The sequence below is a fragment of the Ranitomeya variabilis genome, chromosome 7, assembly GCF_051348905.1.
Source record: "Ranitomeya variabilis isolate aRanVar5 chromosome 7, aRanVar5.hap1, whole genome shotgun sequence".
NCBI lineage: Eukaryota > Metazoa > Chordata > Amphibia > Anura > Dendrobatidae > Ranitomeya > Ranitomeya variabilis.
Genome location: NC_135238.1, coordinates 3,403,498 through 3,431,418, shown reverse-complemented (window position 1 = coordinate 3,431,418; position 27,921 = coordinate 3,403,498). Strand labels below are relative to the sequence as shown.

The 27,921-nt window shown below is 44.7% G+C and overlaps 1 protein-coding gene across 3 annotated transcripts; it reads left to right on the top strand.

Annotated features, from left to right (window-relative positions):
* Positions 1–11: 11 nt before the first annotated feature.
* On the top strand, positions 12–27,621 carry LOC143785028 (uncharacterized). 3 transcript variants are annotated; one of them, XM_077273678.1, is made up of 10 exons: positions 12–148; positions 16,420–16,461; positions 16,570–16,640; positions 16,718–17,006; positions 17,159–17,350; positions 17,498–17,532; positions 19,784–19,813; positions 20,000–20,029; positions 25,678–25,779; positions 27,004–27,140. In XM_077273678.1, exons 1-9 carry the CDS (start codon positions 37–39, stop codon positions 25,735–25,737), a joined length of 861 nt encoding a protein of 286 aa, XP_077129793.1. In that variant the 5' UTR covers positions 12–36; the 3' UTR covers positions 25,738–25,779; positions 27,004–27,140. The 3 variants fall into 3 exon arrangements, with proteins under 3 accessions (XP_077129793.1, XP_077129792.1, XP_077129791.1); XM_077273677.1 differs by lacking the exon at positions 12–148 and adding an exon at positions 1,361–1,675 and having other exon boundaries at positions 16,570–16,623; positions 25,678–25,713; positions 27,004–27,621; XM_077273676.1 differs by lacking the exon at positions 12–148 and adding an exon at positions 1,463–1,675 and having other exon boundaries at positions 16,570–16,623.
* Positions 27,622–27,921: the final 300 nt, after the last annotated feature.

Here is a 27,921-nt window from a genome sequence, read left to right as displayed (position 1 = left end):
TGGGCCGAGGACTTCCAGGGTGAGGTCTGGGATGTGATGGACATCGGTCTTTGTGGCCGGTTCACACATGGGACATTCGTGATTAGAGCACAGACCACGGTGTCCGGACGGGCCGGGGGTCTCCAGACCGAACATCTCACGGACCTCAGTAAGGGACTTCATGCTGTTCCTCTTATCTCAGCTTTTGCATTCAGCTTTACTCCGTCCTCTCCTGTAACCGGGGGTCATTATATGTAGTGATACATATTTATTTTCCCCTGAGCCGCCATGCTCCCCTATGTATAGCACTGTGCTGACCACTGAGCCGCCGTGCACCCCTATATGTAGTACAGTGCTAACCATTGAGCCACTGTGCTCCCCTATATATACTGTACATAGTACTGTGCTGACCACTGAGCCGCCGTGCTCCCCTATTTATACTAAAATGCTAACTACCGAGCCAATGTGCTGCCCTTTATATAGTACAGTGCTAAAAACTGACCCACCATGCTCCCCTATACAGGAGCTTCTCACAAAATTAGAATATCATCAAAAAGTGAATTTATTTCAGTTCTTCAATACAAAAAGTGAATCTCCTGTATTCTATAGAGTCATTACACACAGAGTGATCTATTTCACGTGATTATTTCTGTAAGGGTATGTTTCCACGTTCAGTTTTGCTTCAGGCTTTGGTCAGGATTTTATGCAGGTAAAATCCTGACCAAAACTGCACCTGAGGTCACTGACAGGTCACCTGCGGTGTTCCTGCGTGTTTTGCTCATAGTAGCAACATGCTGCATTCTGAAAAAACGCACCACGCATGCGTTTTCGCGGCAAAAACGCATGCGTTTTTTAACGCATAGTGGAGTCTGGATTTCATGAAATCCCCTCCACTATGCTGTAACATCTGGACGCTGCGTTTTTGACGCTGCGGAAAAACGCAGCGTCAAAAATGCAGCGTTTCCTGAACGTGGAAACATACCCTTAATGTTGATGATTATGGCTTACAGCCAATGAAAACCCAAAAGTCATTATCTCAATAAATTAGAATACTTTATAACATCAGCTGGAAAAATGATTGTAAAATCTGAAATGTTCTCTACTGAAATATATGATCAGTAAATGCCCTCAGTACTTGGTCGCGGCTCCTTGTGCATTAATTACTGCATCAATGCGGCGTGGCATGGAGGCGATCAGCCTGTGGCACTGCTGAGGGGTTATGGAAGCCCAGGTTGCTTTGATAGCAGCCTTCAGCTCGTCTGCATTGTTGGCTCTGGTGTCTCATCTTCCTCTTGACAATACTCCATAGATTCTCTATGGGGTTAAGGTCAGGGGCGTTTGCTGCCAATCAAGCCCAGTGATACTGTTGTTTTTACACCAGGTATTGGTACTTTTGTCAGTGTGGACAGGAGCCAAGTCCTGCTGGAGAATGACATTTCCATCTCCATAAAGCTTGTCGGCAGAGGGAAGCATGAAGTGCTCTAGAATCTCCTGGTAGATGACTGCACTGACTTTGGTGTTGATAAAACACAGTGGACCTACACCAGCAGATGACATGGCTCCCCAAACCATCACTGATTGTGGAGACTTCACACTAGACCTCCAGCAGCTTGGATTGTGGCCTCTCCACTCTTCCTCCAGACTCTGGGACCTTGGACCACTGACAACAGTCCGGTTCTTTTTCTCCTTGGCCCAGGTAAGAGGCTTCTGGCGTTGTCTATTGGTCATGAGTGGCCGGACACAAGGAATGTGACACTTGTAGCCCATGTCCTGGACACGTCTGTGTGTGGTGAAGCAATGACTCCAGCAGCAGTCCGCTCCTTGTGAATCTCCCCCACATTACTGAATTTTCTTAACAATCCTTTCCAGGCTGCGGTTATCCCGGTTGCTTGTGCTCCTTTTCCTACCACACTTTTCCTTCCACTCCACTTCCCATTAATATTCTTGGATCCAGCACTGTGTGAACAGCCGGCTTCTTCACCAATGACCTTTTGTGGCTTCCCCTCTTGTGGGGTGTGTCAGTGACACCTTCTGGACATCTGTCAGGTCAGCAGTAGTGTTGAGCATTCCGATACCGCAAGTATCGGGTATCGGCCGATACTTGCGGGTATCGGAATTCCGATACCGAGATCCGATACTTTTGTGGTATCGGGTATCGGTATCGAAACAACATTAATGTAAAAATGTGTAAAAGAGAGAATTAAAATAAAAAATATTGCTATACTCACCTCTCCGACGCAGCCTGCACCTTACCGAGGGAAGCGGCAGCGTTCTTTGTTTAAAATTCGCGCTTTTCTTTCCTTTACGTGAAGTCCCGGCTTGTGATTGGTTGCGTCGCAGTCACATGGGCGACGCAACCAATCACAGCAAGCCGTGACGTAATTTCAGGCCCTTAAGGATTTTAAAATTACGTCCCGGCTTTGTGATTGGTTGCGTCGCAGTCACATGGGCGACGCACCCAATCACAAGCCGGGACGTCACGGGAGGCTGGACAAGCGCGCATTTTAAAATGCGCGCGTGTCCAGCCTCCCGTGACGTCACGGCTTGTGATTGGTTGCGTCGCCCATGTGACTGCGACGCAACCAATCACAAAGCCGGGACGTAATTTTAAAATCCTTAAGGGCCTGAAATTACGTCACGGCTTGCTGTGATTGGTTGCGTCGCCCATGTGACTGCGACGCAACCAATCACAAAGCCGGGACTTCACGTAAGGAAAGAAAAGCGCGAATTTTAAGCAAACAACGCTGCCGGTTCCCTCGGAGAGGTGAGTATAGCAATATTTTTTATTTTAATTCTTTCTTTTACACATTAATATGGTTCCCAGGGCCTGAAGGAGAGTTTCCTCTCCTTCAGACCCTGGGAACCATCAGGAATACCGTCCGATACTTGAGTCCCATTGACTTGTATTGGTATCGGGTATCGGTATCGGATTGGATCCGATACTTTGCCGGTATCGGCCGATACTTTCCGATACCGATACTTTCAAGTATCGGACGGTATCGCTCAACACTAGTCAGCAGTCTTCCCCATGATTGTGGAGCTACTGAAACAGACTAAAGGACCTTTATAAACGCTTAGGAGCCTTTACAGGTGATTATTGTTAATTATTCTAATTTGCTGAGATAATGACTATTGGGTTTTCATTGGCTGTAAGCCATAATCATCAACATTAACAGAAATAAACACATGAAATAGATCACTCTGTGTGTAATTTAGGAGATTCACTTTTTGTATTGAAGAACTGAAATAAATTCACTTTTGGATATTATTCTAATTTAGTGAGAAGCTCCTGTAGCACTGTGCTGACCACTGGAGCAGGGAGGAGCTAGAAAGCAGGAGTTTGGCCCCAAGGATAGAATGTAATGATGTGCGGACCTGAGGGTAAATAATTGCAAAAAACAGTGTGGGGTCCCCCCATTTTTGATAACCATCTAAACTAAAGCTGGGGACTGGTTTTCTCAGACTGGCAAAAGGCCATGAATATTTGCCCCCCCCCAGCCTAAAAATAGCAGCCCACAGCCGTCCTAGAAAAGGCGCATTAGATGCACCAATTCTGGTGCTTTGCCCAACTCTTCCCACTTACCCTGGTGCACTGGCAAGTGGGGTAATAGTTTTGGGATTGATGTCAGCTGTTTTTTGTTCACTGATACCAAGCCCTGGGGTCAGTAATGGAGATGAGTCTATCAGACATCAAGCCCTGGGGTTAGTAATGGAGAAGGGTCTATCAGACATCAAGCCCTGGGGTTAGTAATGGAGAGGTGTCTATGAGACATCAAGCCCTGGGGTCAGTAATGGAGAGGGGTCTATCAGACATCAAGCCCTGGGGTCAGTAATGGAGAGGGGTCTATCAGACATCAAGCCCTGGGGTTAGTAATGGAGAGGGGTCTATCAGACATCAAGCCCTGGGGTCAGTAATGGAGAGGGGTCTATCAGACATCAAGCCCTGGGGTCAGTAATGGAGAGGGGTCTATCAGACATCAAGCCCTGGGGTCAGTAATGGAGAGGGGTCTATCAGACATCAAGCCCTGGGGTTAGTAATGGAGAGGAGTCTATCAGACATCAAGCTCTGGGGTCAGTAATGGAGAGGGGTCTATCAGACATCAAGCTCTGGGGTTAGTAATGGAGAGGAGTCTATTAGACATCAAGCCCTGGGGTTAGTAATGGAGAGGGGTCTATCAGACATCAAGCTCTGGGGTTAGTAATGGAGAGGGGTCTATCAGACATCAAGCCCTGGGGTTAGTAATGGAGAGGGGTCTATTAGACATCAAGCCCTGGGGTTAGTAATGGAGAGGGGTCTATCAGACATCAAGCCCTGGGGTTAGTAATGGAGAGGGGTCTATCAGACATCAAGCCCTGGGGTTAGTAATGGAGAGGGGTCTATCAGACATCAAGCCCTGGGGTTAGTAATGGAGAGGGGTCTATCAGACATCAAGCCCTGGGGTTAGTAATGGAGAGGGGTCTATCAGACATCAAGCCCTGGGGTCAGTAATGGAGAGGGGTCTATCAGACATCAAGCCCTGGGGTCAGTAATGGAGAGGGGTCTATCAGACATCAAGCCCTGGGGTCAGTAATGGAGAGGGGTCTATCAGACATCAAGCCCTGGGGTTAGTAATAGAGAGGGGTCTATCAGACATCAAGCTCTGGGGTCAGTAATGGAGAGGGGTCTATCAGACATCAAGCCCTGGGGTTAGTAATAGAGAGGGGTCTATCAGACATCAAGCCCTGGGGTTAGTAATGGAGAGGAGTCTATCAGACATCAAGCTCTGGGGTCAGTAATGGAGAGGGGTCTATCAGACATCAAGCTCTGGGGTTAGTAATGGAGAGGAGTCTATTAGACATCAAGCCCTGGGGTTAGTAATGGAGAGGGGTCTATCAGACATCAAGCCCTGGGGTTAGTAATAGAGAGGGGTCTATTAGACACCTCCATTGTTAACCCCATAGTCAAAAGTAACAAAGACACAGAGTAAAGTACTTTATTTGAAACAAAACTCCCCAACCCTCTTTTACCCATTTAATCACCCAAAAATAAAAATAAAAAATAAAAGTTGTGCACACCTTTCCAACGATAATCCATGTCCAAGTCCCATGATAATCCGGATGGTTTGGTGAGCGGTCACATCAGTGATGCACAATACTGTTGTTTTATTGATTTATGTAATGAAAAATTCTACCAATCCAAAAATTAGCTGCCAGCAAGGTAGTAATGGTAATAATAATGTTAAAAATTAACCTTTAATAATAATATTAAAATCTGGTAGAGACAAAAACAACAAACCAACATATAATACACTGAGAACCACCCACTGAGCCCAATTGTTTCTGGTAAATATGGGCGCAAGTTATTGCTTAATCAATTCAAAATTATCCCTTAGAGGGTAACTTTATCTACACTATATTATTTCAAAGCAATATAAGAACAGGTGCTCTTTTTATCATACCAATTCTCACTAAAGCAAATGTGATTGTATCAGATGTTTTCAATAGTCCACAGAGGTCGGATATTACCCTACAGGAACCTTATGTCTGTTACATCTGTGCCACATTGCTAGATATATAGCCGCATGATAATTTCAAAAAAGCAACTGTAAAATGGAACAATCTCACCCGGTTCTCATGTAAGACAGACTCTCCCGGTCTTTGTGAGATGCTCGATACAATTCCTCTGTTGGTCCGTAGATGGGGGATAGATGTGCGCACCATCAAACTTTCAGCCCACCAAGCCGGTATTCAACTCAAGGTAATTGTAACCCCCTGGCCTCCCGACGCGTTTCCTTTCATCATCAGGGGAGGATTCAGAACACTGCCACCTCGGGGAGAAGGTGTTTTCCTCACGGGGAATAAACAACCTTCCTATTTAGATTACTCTTGCGGTCTGCCGCCGCTCATGTCTCCACCATTTATCTAAAATCCCCACCTCTTCATTTCCGGAATCCGGGCTCCACGTGTGTTTCCTCCAAAGGACGCCATATAGAATCAGACATTCACTGCCCGCGTCCCACGTACGCCCCCTTCCTACGTCATCACTGAACGCCTGTGTAAATTTGCGTTCCAGGCGGCTGAGAAATGCCTAACTTCCGGTGTGCAGAACCGGGTGTAACAAAAAATGCTCTCCCCGCTGCAACTTGGAAATCCCGGAACCTCCAATTGGCAATATTTATACCGCTCCTGGAAATAACCCACAGAGCTGTGAACTATCCTCTTTTTAAGGAAAACCGAAAAAGAAGAGAAAAGAAGAGAAAAGGATTCCATATTTATAAACATAGTGCATTAAACTGAAATTATATTTTCATTTTTCAAAATCAATTTTGACATTAATATCAATGTCCTACTACCTCAAAAAGTGAGGGAGGACAAAAGAAAACATGTACTAAATCCGGCTAGGACCCATAAAACACGGCTTGCATGGATATGAAGGAAGAATAGGTACAAGTGTGCAGATACTACAATGCCCCTACTCATTACTCTCTATGCCCTACCTGACTGCGGAGGTTGGCACCCTAATAAACGAGATGGCGCCCCCGCTCACCGGAGGCTAACCCTAACTATCCCTCTAACGCCCTATCTCATAGTGATGAAAGATAGAAAAGACAACTTACTTCTACTAGTACAAATTGCACTTCATTTCTCAGAAATCATGGGAACCGGGATTGTATGCCTTTTATCAAAGCTATACTATAGCCTGCCTACACAGTGGAGGTCGGCACCCTACCAGATACGACAAATATGGTGCCCCCACTCCAACGGCGGCTAAGCCCTATATCACCCTAGCCTAAGAAGTTTACAGCAGTCAGCTCATAAAAAACAGCTAAAGGTGAGGATCTCATTAAGGCCGGTGGGCGATTGTGTCTTTAGGCGATGTATCCACCTAGCTTCACACTGTAAAACCTTCTGATCCCAATCGCCCCCCCTTTTTGGTTTTTCAACTTTGTCGATCCCCATAAATCTCAATTGGGAGTAGTCCCCATTGTGTATGGTGTTAATGTGTCTAGAAAGCGGAGTATCTCTCTTGAGTTCTATATCCCTCAGATGTTCACCTACTCTCCTCCGTAGTTCTCTGATCGTCTTTCCAATGTACTCTAGACCACAACCACAGTCTGCCTTATACACCACTCCCTTTGTCCTACAATTTATGAAATGTCTTATTTCAAATTCCTTTTTAGTGTTATTACTCTCAAAAGATTTGCCTTTTGTCATCACTGGACAGGCCACACATCCACTACAAGTATAGCACCCTTTTAGCTCCTGTGTAAGCCACATTTCCTTTTTTGGTGCCACATAGTGGCTAGATACAAGTCTGTCCTTTAATGATCTCCCTTTTTGGAACGTGATCTTTGGCTGAGGGCCTACCATGTCCCCAATATCCTCATCCATTCTCAGGACTGGCCAATGTCTCTTTAGAATTTATCTTATCCGGTCTGCTCCATTATTGTAGGTAGTAATAAACCTACAGACTTGTGGCTCTGGCTGAGATACCACAGATCTTAGAAGCTGTGTCCGGTCAAGTTTTTTAGTCTCATTAAATGCCTTCTTGAGGATTCCTTGTGGATATCCCCTATTGTGGAACCGTTTACGCAGATCCTCCGCCTGATCCAAAAAGTCAGTCTCCAGGGTACAATTCCGTTTTAGTCGGAGATACTGCCCCTTTGGAATGCCCTTCCTCAAAGGTGCCGGATGATGACTCTCCCATCTGAGGAGGGCATTAGTGGAGGTCGGTTTTCGGTAGACTTTAGTGTTGAGCAAACCACTCGCATCTTTCTGGATAAACAAGTCCAGAAAGGCCAGCTCTGTAGAATGACACTCGAAAGTGAAAAACAAACCCAGGGGATTAATGTTTAATTTTGCCACGAAGGCCCTCAGACTCGACAGATCACCATTCCAAATCACCAGGACATCATCAATATAGCGTGCCCATAACGCTATTTTAGCTGATTCTTCCACAGAATCGTCCCCAAAGACACAATTCTCCTCCCACCAGCCCAGGAGCAGATTGGCATACGAGGGCGCACATGGGCTGCCCATCGCAGTGCCCCTGAGCTGGTGGTAGAAGTGCCCATCAAACAAGAAAAAATTAGTGGTCAGACAAAAGTCCAGTAACCTCAGAACAAATTGGCTGTGTGGCCCAAACTGTCGGCCTCTTGTTTTCAAAAAGGACTCCACAGCCTTTAAACCGTCTTGATGATTAATGGATGAATAGAGGGCCTCCACATCGATACTACAAAACAAAGGGTTTTAAAATCTCATCAATGTATACTCCCGCGTGGTGACCAATACTACCAATACCCTTTGAAGGGGAGGCCCATAGTCTCGGGTATTGGTAGTATTGGTCACCACGCGGGAGTATACATTGATGAGATTTTAAAACCCTTTGTTTTGTCTTTAAATTCTTTTGTGAAAGACTCAACAGACTTATTAAGAAGGATAGAGGGCATACAAGTGGAAACAACATCTCTCTTGTGTAGTATCGATGTGGAGGCCCTCTATTCATCCATTAATCATCAAGACGGTTTAAAGGCTGTGGAGTCCTTTTTGAAAACAAGAGGCCGACAGTTTGGGCCACACAGCCAATTTGTTCTGAGGTTACTGGACTTTTGTCTGACCACTAATTTTTTCTTGTTTGATGGGCACTTCTACCACCAGCTCAGGGGCACTGCGATGGGCAGCCCATGTGCGCCCTCGTATGCCAATCTGCTCCTGGGCTGGTGGGAGGAGAATTGTGTCTTTGGGGACGATTCTGTGGAAGAATCAGCTAAAATAGCGTTATGGGCACGCTATATTGATGATGTCCTGGTGATTTGGAATGGTGATCTGTCGAGTCTGAGGGCCTTCGTGGCAAAATTAAACATTAATCCCCTGGGTTTGTTTTTCACTTTCGAGTGTCATTCTACAGAGCTGGCCTTTCTGGACTTGTTTATCCAGAAAGATGCGAGTGGTTTGCTCAACACTAAAGTCTACCGAAAACCGACCTCCACTAATGCCCTCCTCAGATGGGAGAGTCATCATCCGGCACCTTTGAGGAAGGGCATTCCAAAGGGGCAGTATCTCCGACTAAAACGGAATTGTACCCTGGAGACTGACTTTTTGGATCAGGCGGAGGATCTGCGTAAACGGTTCCACAATAGGGGATATCCACAAGGAATCCTCAAGAAGGCATTTAATGAGACTAAAAAACTTGACCGGACACAGCTTCTAAGATCTGTGGTATCTCAGCCAGAGCCACAAGTCTGTAGGTTTATTACTACCTACAATAATGGAGCAGACCGGATAAGATCAATTCTAAAGAGACATTGGCCAGTCCTGAGAATGGATGAGGATATTGGGGACATGGTAGGCCCTCAGCCAAAGATCACGTTCCAAAAAGGGAGATCATTAAAGGACAGACTTGTATCTAGCCACTATGTGGCACCAAAAAAGGAAATGTGGCTTACACAGGAGCTAAAAGGGTGCTATACTTGTAGTGGATGTGTGGCCTGTCCAGTGATGACAAAAGGCAAATCTTTTGAGAGTAATAACACTAAAAAGGAATTTGAAATAAGACATTTCATAAATTGTAGGACAAAGGGAGTGGTGTATAAGGCAGACTGTGGTTGTGGTCTAGAGTACATTGGAAAGACGATCAGAGAACTACGGAGGAGAGTAGGTGAACATCTGAGGGATATAGAACTCAAGAGAGATACTCCGCTTTCTAGACACATTAACACCATACACAATGGGGACTACTCCCAATTGAGATTTATGGGGATCGACAAAGTTGAAAAACCAAAAAGGGGGGGCGATTGGGATCAGAAGGTTTTACAGTGTGAAGCTAGGTGGATACATCGCCTAAAGACACAATCGCCCACCGGCCTTAATGAGATCCTCACCTTTAGCTGTTTTTTATGAGCTGACTGCTGTAAACTTCTTAGGCTAGGGTGATATAGGGCTTAGCCGCCGTTGGAGTGGGGGCACCATATTTGTCGTATCTGGTAGGGTGCCGACCTCCACTGTGTAGGCAGGCTATAGTATAGCTTTGATAAAAGGCATACAATCCCGGTTCCCATGATTTCTGAGAAATGAAGTGCAATTTGTACTAGTAGAAGTAAGTTGTCTTTTCTATCTTTCATCACTATGAGATAGGGCGTTAGAGGGATAGTTAGGGTTAGCCTCCGGTGAGCGGGGGCGCCATCTCGTTTATTAGGGTGCCAACCTCCGCAGTCAGGTAGGGCATAGAGAGTAATGAGTAGGGGCATTGTAGTATCTGCACACTTGTACCTATTCTTCCTTCATATCCATGCAAGCCGTGTTTTATGGGTCCTAGCCGGATTTAGTACATGTTTTCTTTTGTCCTCCCTCACTTTTTGAGGTAGTAGGACATTGATATTAATGTCAAAATTGATTTTGAAAAATGAAAATATAATTTCAGTTTAATGCACTATGTTTATAAATATGGAATCCTTTTCTCTTCTTTTCTCTTCTTTTTCGGTTTTCCTTAAAAAGAGGATAGTTCACAGCTCTGTGGGTTATTTCCAGGAGCGGTATAAATATTGCCAATTGGAGGTTCCGGGATTTCCAAGTTGCAGCGGGGAGAGCATTTTTTGTTACACCCGGTTCTGCACACCGGAAGTTAGGCATTTCTCAGCCGCCTGGAACGCAAATTTACACAGGCGTTCAGTGATGACGTAGGAAGGGGGCGTACGTGGGACGCGGGCAGTGAATGTCTGATTCTATATGGCGTCCTTTGGAGGAAACACACGTGGAGCCCGGATTCCGGAAATGAAGAGGTGGGGATTTTAGATAAATGGTGGAGACATGAGCGGCGGCAGACCGCAAGAGTAATCTAAATAGGAAGGTTGTTTATTCCCCGTGAGGAAAACACCTTCTCCCCGAGGTGGCAGTGTTCTGAATCCTCCCCTGATGATGAAAGGAAACGCGTCGGGAGGCCAGGGGGTTACAATTACCTTGAGTTGAATACCGGCTTGGTGGGCTGAAAGTTTGATGGTGCGCACATCTATCCCCCATCTACGGACCAACAGAGGAATTGTATCGAGCATCTCACAAAGACCGGGAGAGTCTGTCTTACATGAGAACCGGGTGAGATTGTTCCATTTTACAGTTGCTTTTTTGAAATTATCATGCGGCTATATATCTAGCAATGTGGCACAGATGTAACAGACATAAGGTTCCTGTAGGGTAATATCCGACCTCTGTGGACTATTGAAAACATCTGATACAATCACATTTGCTTTAGTGAGAATTGGTATGATAAAAAGAGCACCTGTTCTTATATTGCTTTGAAATAATATAGTGTAGATAAAGTTACCCTCTAAGGGATAATTTTGAATTGATTAAGCAATAACTTGCGCCCATATTTACCAGAAACAATTGGGCTCAGTGGGTGGTTCTCAGTGTATTATATGTTGGTTTGTTGTTTTTGTCTCTACCAGATTTTAATATTATTATTAAAGGTTAATTTTTAACATTATTATTACCATTACTACCTTGCTGGCTTTTATTGATTTATGCCCTGAAAGGGTTAATCACATTGTATCTTGCGCACATATAACTTAGTTCTGTTACTGTATCTGTGTATGCTCTTAGTGTTATCGATAGTAACTGCCGTCATTGTATCTGTTACTGTATCTGTGTATGCTCTTAGTGTTATCGATAGTAACTGCCGTCATTGTATCTGTTACTGTATCTGTGTATACTCTTAGTGTTATCGATAGTAACTGCCGTCATTGTATCTGTTACTGTATCTGTGTATACCCTTAGTGTTATCGATAGTAACTGCTGTCATTGAATCTGTTACTGTATCTGTGTATGCTCTTAGTGTTATCGATAGTAACTGCCGTCATTGTATCTGTTACTGTATCTGTGTATGCTCTTAGTGTTATCGATAGTAACTGCCGTCATTGTATCTGTTACTGTATCTGTGTATACTCTTAGTGTTATCGATAGTAACTGCCGTCATTGTATCTGTTACTGTATCTGTGTATACCCTTAGTGTTATCGATAGTAACTGCTGTCATTGTATCTGTTACTGTATCTGTGTATACTCTTAGTGTTATCGATAGTAACTGCTGTCATTGTGTCTGTTACTGTATCTGTGTATACTCTTAGTGTTATCGATAGTAACTGCTGTCATTGTGTCTGTTACTGTATCTGTGTATACCCTTAGTGTTATCGATAGTAACTGCTGTCATTGTATCTGTTACTGTATCTGTGTATACTCTTAAGGCCCCGTCTCACATAGCGATTTACCAACGATTACGACCAGCGATACGACCTGGCCGTGATCGTTGGTAAGTCGCTGTGTGGTCGCTGGGGAGCTGTCACACAGACAGCTCTCTCCAGCGACCAACGATCAGGGGAACGACTTCGGCATCGTTGAAACTGTCTTCAACGATGCCGAAGTCCCCCTGCAGCACCCGGGTAACCAGGGTAAACATCGGGTTACTAAGCGCAGGGCCGCGCTTAGTAACCGGATGTTTACCCTGGTTACCAAAAAAAACCAAACAGTACATACTCGCCTTTCGGTGTCCGTCAGGTCCCTTGCCGTCTACTTCCTGCTCTGACTGAGCCGCCGTACAGTGAGAGCAGAGCGCAGCGGTGACGTCACTGCTGTGCTGCGCTCTCACTGTACGGCGGCACTCAGTCAGAGCAGGAAGCAGACGGCAAGGGACCTGACGGACACCGAAAGGTGAGTATGTACTGTTTGTTTTTTTTTACATTTACGCTGGTAACCAGGGTGTAAACATCGGGTTACTAAGCGCGGCCCTGCGCTTAGTAACCCGATGTTTACCCTGGTTACCAGTGAAGACATCGCTGGATCGGTGTCACACACACCGATTCAGCGATGTCAGCGGGACCTCAACGACCAAAAAACGGTCCAGGCCATTCCGACACGACCAGCGATCTCACAGCAGGGGCCTGATCGCTGGTACGTGTCACACATAGCGAGATCGCTACTGAGGTCGCTGTTGCGTCACAAAACTAGTGACTCAGCAGCGATCTCGCTATGTGAGACGGGGCCTTTAGTGTTATCGATAGTAACTGCTGTCATTGTATCTGTTACTGTATCTGTGTATACTCTTAGCGTTATCGATAGTAACTTCTGTCATTTTATCTGTATCTGTGTATACTCTTAGTGTTATCGATAGTAACTGCTGTCATTGTATCTGTTACTGCATCTGTGTATACTCTTAGGGTACTGTCACACAGTGGCACTTTGATCGCTACGACGGTATGATCCGTGACGTTCCAGGGATATCCATACGATATCGCTGTGTCTGACACGCAGCAGCGATCAGGGACCCTGCTGAGAATCGTACGTCGTAGCAGATCGTTTGGAACTTTCTTTCGTCGCTGGATCTCCCGCTGTCATCGCTGGATCGTTGTGTGTGACAGCGATCCAGCGATGCGTTCGCTTGTAACCAGGGTAAACATCGGGTTACTAAGCGCAGGGCCGCGCTTAGTAACCCGATGTTTACCATGGTTACCAGCGTAAAAGTAAAAAAAAACAAACAGTACATACTCACATTCCGGTGTCTTTCAGGTCCCTAGCCGTCTGCTTCCCGCACTGACTGACTGCCGGCCGTAAGGCAGTGGCACAGCACAGTAGTGACGTTACCGCTGTGCTCTGCTTTCACTTTACGGCGGCACTCAGTCAGTGTGGGAAGCAGACGGCAAGGGACCTGAAGGACACCGGAATGTGAGTATGTAGTGTTTGTTTTTTTTTACTTTTACGCTGGTAACCACGGTAAACATCGGGTTACTAAGCGCGGCCCTGCGCTTAGTAACCCGATGTTTACCCTGGTTACCCGGGGCCTTCGGCATCGTTGGTCGCTGGAGAGCTCTCTGTGTGACAGCTCCCCAGCGACCACACAACGACTTTCCAACGATCACGGCCAGGTCGTATCGCTAGTCGTGATCGTTGGAAAGTTGCAGAATGTGACAGTACCCTTAGTGTTATCGATAGTAACTGCCGTCATTGTATCTGTTACTGTATCTGTGTATATTCTTAGTGTTATCGATAGTAACTGCTGTCATTATATCTGTTACTGTATCTGTATACACTCTTAGTGTTATCGATAGTAACTGCTGTCATTGTATCTGTTACTGTATCTGTGTATACCCTTAGTGTTATCGATAGTTACTGCTGTCATTGTTTGTGTTACCGTATCTGTGTATACTCTTAGTGTTATCGATAGTAACTGCTGTCATTGTATCTGTTACTGTATCTGTGTATATTCTCAGTGTTATCGATAGTAACTGCTGTCATTGAATCTGTTACTGTATCTGTGTATACTCTTTGCGTTATCGATAGTAACTGCCATCATTGAATCTGTTACTGTATCTGTGTATTCTCTTAGTTTTATCGATAGTAACTGCTGTCATTGAATCTGTTACTATATCTGTGTATTCTCTTAGTTTTATCGATAGTTACTGCTGTCATTGTTTGTGTTACCGTATCTGTGTATACTCTTAGTGTTATCGATAGTAACTGCTGTCATTGAATCTGTTACTGTATCTGCGTATATTCTTAGTGTTATCGATAGTAACTGCTGTCATTGAATCTGTTACTGTATCTGTGTATACTCTTAGTGTTATCGATAGTAACTGCTGTCATTGAATCTGTTACTGTATCTGTGTATACTCTTAGCGTTATCGATAGTAACTGCTGTCACTGAATCTGTTACTGTATCTGTGTATTCTCTTAGTTTTATCGATAGTAACTGCCGTCATTGTATCTGTTACTGTATCTGTGTATACTCTTAGTGTTATCGATAGTAACTGCTGTCATTGTATCTGTTACTGTATCTGTGTATACTCTTAGCGTTATCGATAGTAACTGCTGTCTTTGTATCTGTTACTGTATCTGTGTATACTCTTAGCGTTATCGATAGCAACTGCTGTCATTGAATCTGTTACTGTATCTGTGTATACTCTTAGCGTTATCGATAGTAACTGCTGTCATTGAATCTGTTACTGTATCTGTGTATTCTCTTAGTTTTATCGATAGTAACTGCCGTCATTGTATCTGTTACTGTATCTGTGTATACTCTTAGCATTATCGATAGTAACTGCTGTCATTGTATCTGTTACTGTATCTGTGTATACTCTTAGCGTTATCGATAGTAACTGCTGTCATTGTATCTGTTACTGTATCTGTGTATACTCTTAGCGTTATCGATAGTAACTGCTGTCATTGAATCTGTTACTGTATCTGTGTATACTCTTAGCGTTATCGATAGTAACTGCTGTCATTGAATCTGTTACTGTATCTGTGTATTCTCTTAGTTTTATCGATAGTAACTGCCGTCATTGTATCTGTTACTGTATCTGTGTATACTCTTAGTGTTATCGATAGTAACTGCTGTCATTGTATCTGTTACTGTATCTGTGTATACTCTTAGCATTATCGATAGTAACTGCTGTCACTGTATCTGTTACTGTATCTGTGTATACTCTTAGCGTTATCGATAGTAACTGCCGTCATTGTATCTGTTACTGTATCTGTGTATACTCTTAGCGTTATCGATAGTAACTGCTGTCATTGTATCTGTTACTGTATCTGTGTATTCTCTTAGTGTTATCGATAGTAACTGCTGTCATTGTATCTGTTACTTATACACTGTTTCCCTTCCATCCTTTAGAAACTGGTTAGTAAATATTCATATTATATTATCTAATCTTTGTGCGAGTCTGCTGATTGCTGTTGTACCCCTCATCCTCGGGCCGTCCCTCATCCAGATTTCAACAGTGCCAGGATGTGGTTCTTACACTTGTCCATATGACACATAGGACAGCTCTGGAGAAGTTCTGGGCTCTCTCCTATGATTTTGTCTCTAATGATAACGGTACTGGGATGTGGTTCTTACGCTTGTCCATATGACACATGGGGCAGCTCTGGAGAAGTTCAGGGTTCTCTCCTATGATTTAGTCTCGGGTGATAACAGTAACTGGATGTGGTTCTTACATTTATCCATATGATACACGGAGCAGCTCTGGAGAAGTTTTGGGTTCTCTTCTATGATTTAGTCTCCAGAGATAATGGTACCAGGATGTGGTTCTTACATTTATCCATATGATAAATGGGGGCAGCTCTGCAGAAGCTCTGGGTTATCTCCTATGATTTAGTCTCCAGAGATAATGGTACCATGATGTGATTCTTACAACTTGTCCATATGACACATGGAGCAGCTCTAGAGAAGTTCTAGGTTCTCTCCTATGATTAAGTCTCGGGTGATAACGGTACCAGGATGTGGTTCTTACACTTGTCCATATGACACATGGGGCAGCTCTGGAGAAGTTCTGGGTTCCCTCTTATGATTTAGTCTCCAGTGATAACAGCGTAAGGATATGGTTCTTACACTTATCCATATGACACATCTGGGAAGTAATAAGTCAGGGGTTTGTTCTCGGCCTCCCATCATTGAAGTTCTGTCTTTCTTCTCTCTGTAGAGCTCTGGGACGGTGGTCATCATGTCCTACTTCTCCTGCCTGGTAAGATGTGGTCATGTCCATGCTTCCCATATTCCCCATCACATGGAGTTTGTGTCCAGACTTCGGTGGTCACCATTACTCATCCATATGCTGGTCTTCTCTCCTCAGGTCTCTGTCTTCTGCTTCCCTTTTGCATGTTTGGGGGTCATTTTACGTTACTCGGTATGTTGGTGTCTCTGGTAAGGATGAAGTGTAACATTTATTCATTATTATTATTATTACCGCCATTATATCTGCGTCTCTCCATCCTACACAGATTTGTGGCTCCTTTTTCTCCCCTCGTGTTGTTGGGGTTTTCTCGCGCTCGGCCACGGTTGACTACGAGTGGCTGATGACGGCCTTGAAATCCCCCATGTTTACTGGTCTTGTGGCAGAGCCCCGGCCCGTATACATCTCCAACAGGGACGAGGGTCACTTCCGAGAGGCCGTCCAAGACTGTGACTTCGTCATTCTATATCACACCAAGAACCGTGGGAGGATCAACATCATCAATGTGACGGACTCCTTATATGATGAGGAGCTGACATACATGTCTTCTTCTAAAGGTAGAGTCTGGTGATGGTTGTGATTGTTCCCACGTCACTGGGTGGTGGCAATGATTGTACCCTGAGATCTACAAGCTCCAGCTCTGATTCAGATATCTTCCTGATGATTTCAGGTCTATTGGAAATAATCGGAACATTTATTTTACTTTAAGGCAGGGACAATGTGATTGTTTTGGTGGATGACCTGGAGAAGAGCGACTACCAAGAGAAGTGCCGCATTCTGGATGGTCAGCCCGATATCACAATATACTCCCGAGACCTGATACTGGTTACTAGCAACGAGAAGCGGCACCCACAGCTACTGGGCCAAAAGCTGCAGGACATCAAGGCCAACATCTCTGCTGGTAAATGGTCATTCCTGAGGATCTGGCAGGTTGTAGACGGTGAAGTATTGCCGCATTTTAGTACCATGGGGCTCCTGGCTGGAGAAACCTTTAGGGTAAATTTCAGAATAAGCGCATCAATCTCTGACTCGTCTTTGTCTCCTACAGGGTCTTGGACTACAGTGAATTTGTGTAATTATTTGGTAAGAAAATCATCTGCAAGGTCTGGAGTTAAAATAACTCTCTGTAAATTCTGCATTTTATCTAACTCCGTCTCTTCTGTGTTGGAAGTTTTGCTTGTTTCGGCCCCAGGATGATTCTCTTTTATCTCTGCCGTTGACCCAAAGTACAACCAGACATCTATGTAAGAGGCGCTGACAAGTTTCCATCTCAGCGGAGTCAGGGTCGCACAGTCCGAGGGGTTTCATTATATTCCCAGTGAACCAGGGTCCTCCTGGTGTGTGCTGCCGCCTCTGTAGGTGTCGCCCCCTACGGCCCAATAGATGATGCAGATAATCATCGTAAGACCATATGTTCATGTCCATGAAGGGGACTAATAAATATTTGGTAACGCCATGCCCTCTTCAACATTTCCTATAACACTGTCATTACTTGTTCTACGTGGGGAACACTGCAAAAACAGAAATACATTTTAAAAGAAATTGCCATTTTTGTTCATCTCCCCTCACAAAGAAACAAAGTTGTACAAATTCTAAAATGGCTCCAATTAATATTACAGCTCGTTACTCAAGGTACAAGCCCTCAGATCGCTCTGGAAATGTAAAACTGAAAAAGTACAGAATGTGAAAGAAAAAAAAAATATATATTATAGAGATGTTCTAGGGAAAAGCTGTAAATGTGTGTTATAACGTTATTAGCAAAAAATACAAAATCGATAGCAGAATTTCTAGGTTTTACTCATCCAACCTTACATAAGATGAAATAAAAAGTTGTTTGTATTAAAATAATGGCACCAATGAAAACCACAGCTCGCCCGGCCCAAAATGGGTCCTCACCCGCCTCTATCCACATAACAATGCAGAATGTGACGGACTCATAATACAGCGAGAACCCCTCCAACATTATTTTTTGTGTAAAAGTAGTAATTCATAAGGTTTTATTTTCCTATTGACCTGCAGAATAAGGTCAATTCATCAATTCAATTGGAGTGTGAACAGTGCGTAAAAAAAAATCTAAATTATTTTTACATTCCATTCCCAAAAAGTGTAATAAACTATGCGTTTCGTAGAAAGCTGCCGCTGACAAATACAGCTCGTCCCAGAATAAAGAGACGTCATACTGCGACATTGGCTAACAAAAGTCCTAGGGCTCCTGGAATTCTTTGTCCTCGAGGGCAAAAATGGGCCTGACATTGAGGAGTTAAAGGGTCGCTCCACTAGTTTGGTATTAATACCCTACCCTAAGGACATCCTCAGAGCAGTGCCGCCAGACGGATTTCAGCAGCTGCAGAGCTGAACAGTACAGATCTGAATACTCTGTGGTTGGTGGTGGCCACTGCTGGGTGGCAGATGTGCGGCCTCCATGCCCCGGCCTGGTAGGTCCAGGATTCTATCACTAACACTTTCAGGTTTGGCTTACACGTAGCCTCTATCCCTGTTTCCTGCCGTCTCAGGGTCTCCACTACCCCACAGTTACCTTCTGCACCTCTGGCCTCGTACCACTGACGTTATCTCCTGTCTCGCTGTTCTGGGCCTCTGGGCTTGCCATCCTTATTCCAGATCCACCGTCACATATCGGACTCTATTACAGACTTGTGCTTCCTTCCCTGACCTAGGCGGTCTGGTCTCTTCACTCCGAGTCCTCACTTCTCTCCCTATCGCACTCTGACCAGCACTTATGGAGTAACCTCTTCTGCTCCTCTTGCCAGGGCCGGCTAGCTGTTAACCATTCCCTGGCTATGTGTCAGCAGTGTTCTCTCTCTAGAATTGTCCCATCTCTTGAATACAGGACAATGTCCATTACATTCCGTAAGAAAGCCACAAATCATAAGAGATCCAGAACCTAACATAACGACAAGTAACAGTGGCTCGATCTGCAGGGAGTACTGGTGTTCTCATAGACCTTTCACATGGGTATGACCGACCGTAAGGGAACCTGTCACCTGCTTCATGCTGCCCAACAATGAGCAGCATGAATCTTAGCCCGGCTGTATGACCGCAGCCAGAAACGTCACTCTGAAATGCTCCGATGTCAGAGAAGATACAGTTGTGGAGCTTCTCCGGCTCCGCCTGACTAACAGGTCTCTTGCTAAGAGCACACATGGAAGTATACATGGCGGCAGCCGGGGTGCGGTTGTGGTGCCCGAGTCTTTGTCAGCATTGAGTAACAGTTTCCCATTAAGGAAGGGGACGTAGATGTGACAATGACCCTCCGTCAGCTCTGACCTCTCCACCTGCTCCAGATGCCATGTCTAACTGAATTTCTTCTTTCCAGGAATCTATGGCTGCTTGGGTCTATAATAATGTGAGTTACATGGAGATATTGTCTTCTCCTCTGTTCCTCCTCTGTGGCTCTCCTGGCTCCTCTGTGGTTAGTCCTCTGTGTCTCCTGTTCAGCTCACTATCACTGTGCTATATGATTACTACACAGTTACTTTTCCAGCTCGTTAGTCCACTATTATCTGTGTTACATTGTGTTTCCTTTTTACAGATCTCTGCAGTTTGCTCATTTACGGCAGTGGTAAGAAATCATCATTACCAACTTGTGTTTTTAAATCACACCGTTACATATGGGGGATTACACCGTGCCGGATCACACACCAGACTGTTATACAGCAGGTGAAATAAGCATTGAACAAGTGACTAATATTCTAACTAAATCTATTTATAAAGGTGATCTTGACATGAAATTCTCTCCAGATATCGGTAACAACCCATCAAATCCACACAGGAAAGAAATCACCAAAGATGTCCATAAATTAAGTTATGGGTAATAATGGGAAATGACACAGCAAAAAAGTATTGAACTGGCTTAATGAAATTTATTTAATAGTTCATACATGTATGTTGGTGATGAAGCTTCAAGATGCCTCCTGCATGCAGAAACTAGTTGCAGGCATTGCTCACGTGTGATTTTGGCCTAGTCTTTCACATAAAAACATCTTCACATCCTGAAGCTTCCTTGGCTCCTTCTATGAACTCAGAGCTTTAGTTCCTTCCATATATTTTCTCTTGGATTCCGGTCCGGTGATCGGCTCGGCCTTTGTAGCAGCTTTATTTTCCTTTTCTGAAACCAATTCAGAGTTTCCTTAGCTGTGGGTTTGTGATCATTGTCTTGTGAAATGTCCACCTGAGTTTCATCTTCATCACCCTGGTAGATGGCAACAGGTTTTTATCAATAGCCAGTTTTATAGCCAGTCAAACCTTCCAACTGCTACACCCAGAAACCCCTCTAACCTTATTAATAGCCCATGCATGCCTTCTGTCTCTTTCAATTGTGCTCTTTGGAATTCTCGCTCTGTGTGTAATAAACTCTCCTTCATTCATGACTTCTTCCTTTCTAACTCTCTTAATCTCCTGGCTCTTACTGAAACCTGGATCCAGCAGTCAGACACCACCGCTGCTGCTGCTCTCTCATTTGGTGGACTACACTTTTCTCATACCCCAAGATCAGACAACAGAGCAGGTGGAGGCGTTGGTCTGCTCCTTTCACCCAAATGTACCTTCCAAGTTATCCCCCAAGTACCCTCACTTGTATTCCCTTCCTTTGAGGTCCATGCTGTCAGACTCTACGTCCCCTTCTCCATGCGAGTGGCGGTGGTGTATCGTCCTCCCGGCCCCTCTCACCAGTTCCTGGATCATTTTGCCACCTGGCTTCCACACTTTCTCTCTTATGACACCCCCACCCTCATCATGGATGATTTCAATATCCCAATTGCTTCTCCCCTCTCCCCATCTGCTTCTCACCTTTTATCTCTAACCTCCTCTTTCGGCCTCTCGCAGCATACTAACTCTCCAACACATGATGATGGAAACTCCCTTGATTTGGTCTTCTCCCGGCTTTGCTCACTGGATGATTTCACAAACTCCCCTCTCCCGCTCTCTGACCACAACCTTCTTTCATTCTCTATCAAGAACTGCCATCCCGCTCAGGTCATCCCCACTTTCCACACTTATAGAAACATACAGGCCATTAACACCCAGAAACTTATGAAGAACTTGCAGTCTTCATTGGCCCCAATCTCCTCCATCTCTTGTCCTGATTCTGCTCTGAAGCATTACAATGAAACCCTGCAAAGTGCCCTGGAAGAAGCTGCACCTCCTATACATAGAACAACTCGGCACAGACGGCGACAACCGTGGCACACGCTGCAAACACGTTTCCTGCAGCGGTGCTCCAGGTGCGCCGAACGTCTGTGGAGAAAATCTAATCTGCCCGAAGATTTCATCCATTATAAGTTCATGTTAAAAACATACAACTCTGCCCTTCACCTCTCCGAACAAACCTATTTCAACACCCTCATCACCTCGCTGTCCAATAACCCTAAACGTCTCTTTGACACTTTCCGGTCCCTACTCAACCCAAGAGAGCAGGCCCCAACCACAGATCTCCACGCTGACGATCTGGCCAATTACTTCAAAGAAAAAATTGACCACATTCGACAGGAAATCATTTCCCAATCTCTTCATACCAAGCACTGTCCTCCCTCCCCCACTGCATCTAGTTCACTCTCTGACTTTGAACCAGTTACAGAAGAAGAAGTAAGCAGGCTCCTTGCATCTTCTCGCCCGACCACTTGCACCAGCGACCCCATTCCGTCGCATCTCCTCCAGTCCCTTTCCCCGGCTGTCACCTCTCACCTAACAAAAATATTCAACCTTTCCCTCACTTCCGGTATTTTTCCCTCCTCATTTAAGCATGCCATCATACATCCACTACTTAAAAAGCCCTCCCTCGATCAAAATTGTGCCGCTAATTATAGACCTGTCTCTAATCTTCCCTTCATCTCTAAACTCCTGGAACGCCTGGTCCACTCCCGTCTTACCCGCTATCTCTCAGATAATTCTCTTCTCGACCCTCTTCAATCTGGTTTCCGCTCTTTACACTCTACTGAAACTGCCCTCACTAAAGTCTCTAATGACCTACTAACAGCTAAATCTAATGGTCACTATTCCATGCTAATTCTCTTGGATCTCTCTGCAGCATTCGACACTGTGGATCATCAGCTCCTCCTCACTATGCTCCGCTCCATCGGCCTCAAGGACACCGTTCTCTCTTGGTTCTCCTCCTATCTCTCTGGCCGATCCTTCACTGTTTGTTTTGCTGGTTCCTCCTCCTCTCACCTTCCCCTTACTGTTGGGGTTCCTCAAGGATCAGTCCTAGGCCCCCTCCTCTTCTCTTTGTATACTGCCCCTATTGGACAAACAATCAGTAGATTTGGTTTCCAGTACCATCTCTATGCTGACGACACCCAATTATATACCTCTTCTCCTGTTATCACGCCGACCTTTTTAGAAAACACCAGTGATTGTCTTACCGCTGTCTCTAACATCATGTCCTCCCTCTATCTGAAACTGAACCTGTCAAAAACTGAACTCCTCGTGTTCTCTCCCTCTACAAACCTACCTTTGCCCGACATTGCCATCTCTGTGTGCGGTTCCACCATTACTCCAAAGCAACATGCCCGCTGCCTTGGAGTCATCCTTGATTCCGAGCTTTCATTCACCCCCCACATCCGATCACTGGCTCGCTCTTCTTATCTGCATCTCAAAAACATTTCCAGAATTCGCCCTTTTCTTACTTTCGACTCTGCAAAAACTCTTACTGTCTCACTTATTCATTCTCGTCTGGACTATTGTAACTCTCTACTAATTGGCCTACCTTTTACCAGACTCTCCCCGCTCCAATCTGTCCTGAATGCTGCTGCCAGGATCATATTCCTCGCCAACCGTTACACCGATGCCTCTACCTTGTGCCAGTCATTACACTGGCTACCCATCCAATCCAGAATCCAGTACAAAACTACTACCCTCATCCACAAAGCACTCCATGGCTCAGCACCACCCTACATCTCCTCTCTGGTCTCAGTCTACCAACCTACCCGTGCCCTCCGCTCTGCTAATGACCTCAGGTTAGCATCCTCAATAATCAGAACCTCCCACTCCCGTCTCCAAGACTTTACACGTGCGGCGCCGATTCTTTGGAATGCACTACCTAGGTTAATACAATTAATCCCCAATCCCCACAGTTTTAAGCGTGCACTAAAAACTCATTTGTTCAGATTGGCCTACCGCCTCAACGCATTAACCTAATTATCCCTGTGTGGCCTATTAATAAAAAACAACAACATAATCACGTTCCTCCATCATGTTCTCATACACTTTATGCAGTTAATAGCCTCTGTGTCTGTACTGTTACATACTTAGGCTGTTAACTGGTTCATGCAGCTTTACATGAACACCCGAGCCTTACACTATGGCTGGTCCAAATAACTAAAGCAATTGTTACCATCCACCTCTTGTGTCTCCCCTTTTCCTCATAGATTGTAAGCTTGCGAGCAGCAGGGCCCTCATTCCTCCTGGTATCTGTTTTGAACTGTGATTTCTGTTATGCTGTAATGTCTATTGTCTGTATAAGTCCCCTCTATAAGTTGTAAAGCGCTGCGGAATATGTTGGCGCTATATAAATAAAATTATTATTATATTATTATTATTATTATCAATAATGTCCCAGTAATTTGGCTATTCATCCTTCCTTCTCTGAAAAGAAGTTTGCCAGTGCCGTATGCTGAAAAACAGCCCCACACCATGATGTTCCAACCTCCAAACTTTACTGTTGGTATGGTGTTTTTGAGGTGCTGTTCAGTGCCTTTTGACCTCCAAATATGATGTGTATTATGGCATCCAAAGAGTACAATTTTGGTCTCATGTGGCCAGACTATATTCTCCCAGTATTTCACAGACTTGTCTAAATGTTGTTGAGCAAACTGTAAACGTGCTTGAACATGCTTTTTACTTAGCAATGGAGTCTTGTGTGGTGAGCGTGCATACAGGCCATGGAGGTTGCGTGGTGAGAGTGCATACAGGCCATGGAGGGTGAGTGCATTACTTACAGTTTTCTGTGAAACAATTGTACCTGTTGATTCCAGGTCTTTCTATGGCTCTCCACAGGTGTCCTTGGCTTTTGGACAACTCTTCTGATAATTCTTTGCAGGCCTCTTTCTGAAATCTTGCGGGGAGCACCTGGTTGTGGTTGGTTTATGGCGAAATTTTGCAGAAAGCCCCTGGTTGTGGTCGGTTTATGGTGAAATCTTCTGGGGAACACCTGGTTGTGGCTGGTTTATGGTGAAACCTTGCCCGTAGTAGCTGCTCGTGGTTGGTTTATGGTGAAATCTTGTAGGGAGCACCTGGTCATTTCTGGTTTATGGTGAAGTCTTGCAGGGAGCACCTGGTCATGGCCAGTTTATGGCGAAGTCTTGCGGGGAGCATCTGGTCATGGCCAGATTATGGTGAAATTATGTTCTTTTCACTTCCGGATTATGGCCGCAGTTTATAAATTCTTCTATAACCAAAGCCATAAGTGTATTTTGCAACAGTAATGTTGTGAAGGTCTTGAGACAGCTCACTAGATTTCCCCATCATGAGATGTTTCTTGTGTGGCCCATTGGTAATAAGACCCCATTTATAGTCATCAGGTGAACCAGCAGATGTAATTTGTCTCTAAGTGACACGATTGCTTTCTAATTACTGATAGATTTCATCCAGTGACAGGACTTTCTAGGGCTTTTTGCTCCTCTTTTTCTTCTTCTAGTGTTCAATATGTTTCCCTGTGTCATTTCCCATTATTACATATAATATATGGACATCTATAGTGATTTCTTAGCCTCCGTGGATTGGATGGGTTGTGACCGACATCCTGTGAGAATTTCATGACAATGGCAGCTTTAGAAAACTGGTGACATGTCCAATACTTATTTGTATATGGGGGGATTACAGTGTGTGGGGTCACACACGTTCCATAGTAATAAGGTTACACGTCTGGGGCTCGGATCCGTCGAGCAGTTCTTTGTTCTTTTTCTAGTTTTCTGTTGTAAAACTGCTTGAAAAATTGCCACTTAGAAAATATTTTGTGCAACCTAATTATGGTCTTTTCTTTACAATGTTTCTGCCCAGTTCCGCCAACTTCTTGAAGTGGGTGGAGCTTATTGGAGAGGGCGGGCTGAGCGCGGCCAATAATCCATCATTATTCATCTCACTAAAGTCGGGTACACTAAGACTAATATGGAGGTCAGGCTCGGACCAGAGAACATTGCTCTTCATCTCTTGGCCCAGTTTACTCCAGAGACCTTTTCATCAAGACAAAATGTCTAAAATCTCTGTTCTTTCTAGCCTTACAGAAGAAGAGGACCAGGCGAGCTGGATGAGGTAACGGATAGTATAGTGGAATAATGTGATCAGAAAGGGCGACGTCTGGGGCCGGAAATGTCAGACGTAAGGAAAGTGCGAGCACGCCATAAACATATACATCAAAATCTAGATGAAATGTTTACATTCAGCGAGTCGCTCAGTCTCCTCCGCGATGGCAGTGGAGGATAACATTTGGCATCTTTATAACCTCTCGGTCCCCTTGACAAGTGATAAAACCTCTGTAATCTTCTCGCTTTGGGTCCCCGGGTCCAGGTTCTGCTGCTCCGTAGTGTAGACCTTGCAGGGACGTCACATGACCGCGGCAGCCATGAGAACCACCATGATTTCTGATATCACTGTGACGCATCATTCATCTGATGACATCACACATGACGTATCACCCTGCCGGAGCAGAACCTGGAGTAGGCGAGGCTCCGCTCACTGCCTCCGACGTGTCCCCTCCTCATCCTGTACATAACACAGGCAACCCCTAAAATCTGATTAACACAGAGTCCAAATATGCTAAAAAATATAAAGATTTTATTCATATTACAAAATATACAGAAAAATATATGAACAGTGTAAAATTTATATGGGTACAATGGGGTTTGATCCATAGGTAAAAAAAGGAGGCCGGAGAATTGGCCAGGAAAAAAAGGTAACAATATGTGTGCAGCAAAATAAGCTCAGCTATGAAAAGGATCCGTAATAGTCATCCATGTCATCTGATACTCCTATGTTCAGTATATAGTAAAGGAGAAAATATTCCAATGAAAGAACAGTGGAACATAAAGTATCACTGTATATGCTGCACGCCATACATGTAATAGAAAAAGGGTCAGTTATTGGCAAGAGGATCACCCATAGTTTGTGTAGATCCTGACAAGACCACGGCCACGTTCCTCGATGCACGCTTGGCATTGTTACCGCTTCCTCAGGGGCGTGGCTTCAGTGTGGCAGCTGTCCAGTATAAATATTGTGCTGTTAAAGGTCACATGACCGGCCGGCAACCTATCAAGTATTTTGTTTGTGCACACGCGCCCATCCTGAACCTCAAACCCCTCGCATCCCCTCCTCCGCCCACGTCACGGTCACGAGAGACGGCCGGCACCAGGCCACACATCAAACAAACACAAATGGGACAGCAGAAGGGATACGGGGAGCATGAGAGAGAGGTAAAACACAAATATAAAGTAACATGTGAGCTAACATGATAAAGAAGCCAAATGTGCTCCATTATACTCTTGTACCAGTGCCAATAACAATATATTCTCAAATAATATCATCTAGTTTTCTTTGGTCTTTCAGCCGTTACTTGCCTGACCCAGAGCGGATCTTCTTGGCCCAGTTCTGTCACCTCCTCTCATCACGTCCTTCTTACGGCTCGCCCCAGCTGTCGGCCCTGAGGACTCACAAATCCCGGAATATATTGATGAAGGATATATGTCCAACGTTGGAAAGAGAAACATAAAAATCCATAAGAATGTGACGCATCTCTCTGACCGGGTGAGGTTACATCTCATCACTCAATGGAAGATTCTGTCCAACAGAGAAATCTCCTATTCCGTGACGACACATTGGACTGATACATTGTAACCTCAGAGGAGAGGAGTCGCCCCAATTTCTCCGTCACACTTCATACAGCCACAATTTCTCTTACTTCTGGTGACTTTTTATTACTTCTGGTTTCATCTCATGATTGATCACATGCACTTGGGGTCATTTGTGGAGTCGATATCAGAGAAGATCATACGTTTATCTAAAGTTTTGCGGCAAAGCTTGTGTCTTCTGGGGTCAGAAATGTCTGTTTTCTAAGTTGTGAAGGCTTCTGTATTCTGTGTTTGAATGAATGAAGATGGGGATGATCTCATGTAGCTTCCCCCGTTATCTCCTGATACAATTAATTAATAAAACATTCTGTAGTCACTTGGTGATGTCAGACCTTTAGTTACGAGAGCCTCTTCACACAGTGTAATATTTTATGACTTTTCCACCATTGCAGCCTTTAATCTCCTGCGGAGAAGACGTCCACCAATGGCGGGAGGATAATCATCTCATGAGTCCAGAAGGCCAATAATTTCTTCATGTATTGATTCCACAAACAGTCTATATGGAAATATCTTCTATGTCGCCCGTCTTTCTGTGTAGTGAGCCTTGGACATCAAACACGAGACCCTCGTGCCTATCTATGCCTCACTTCACCATGCATCCCCGATATTCTAGGGT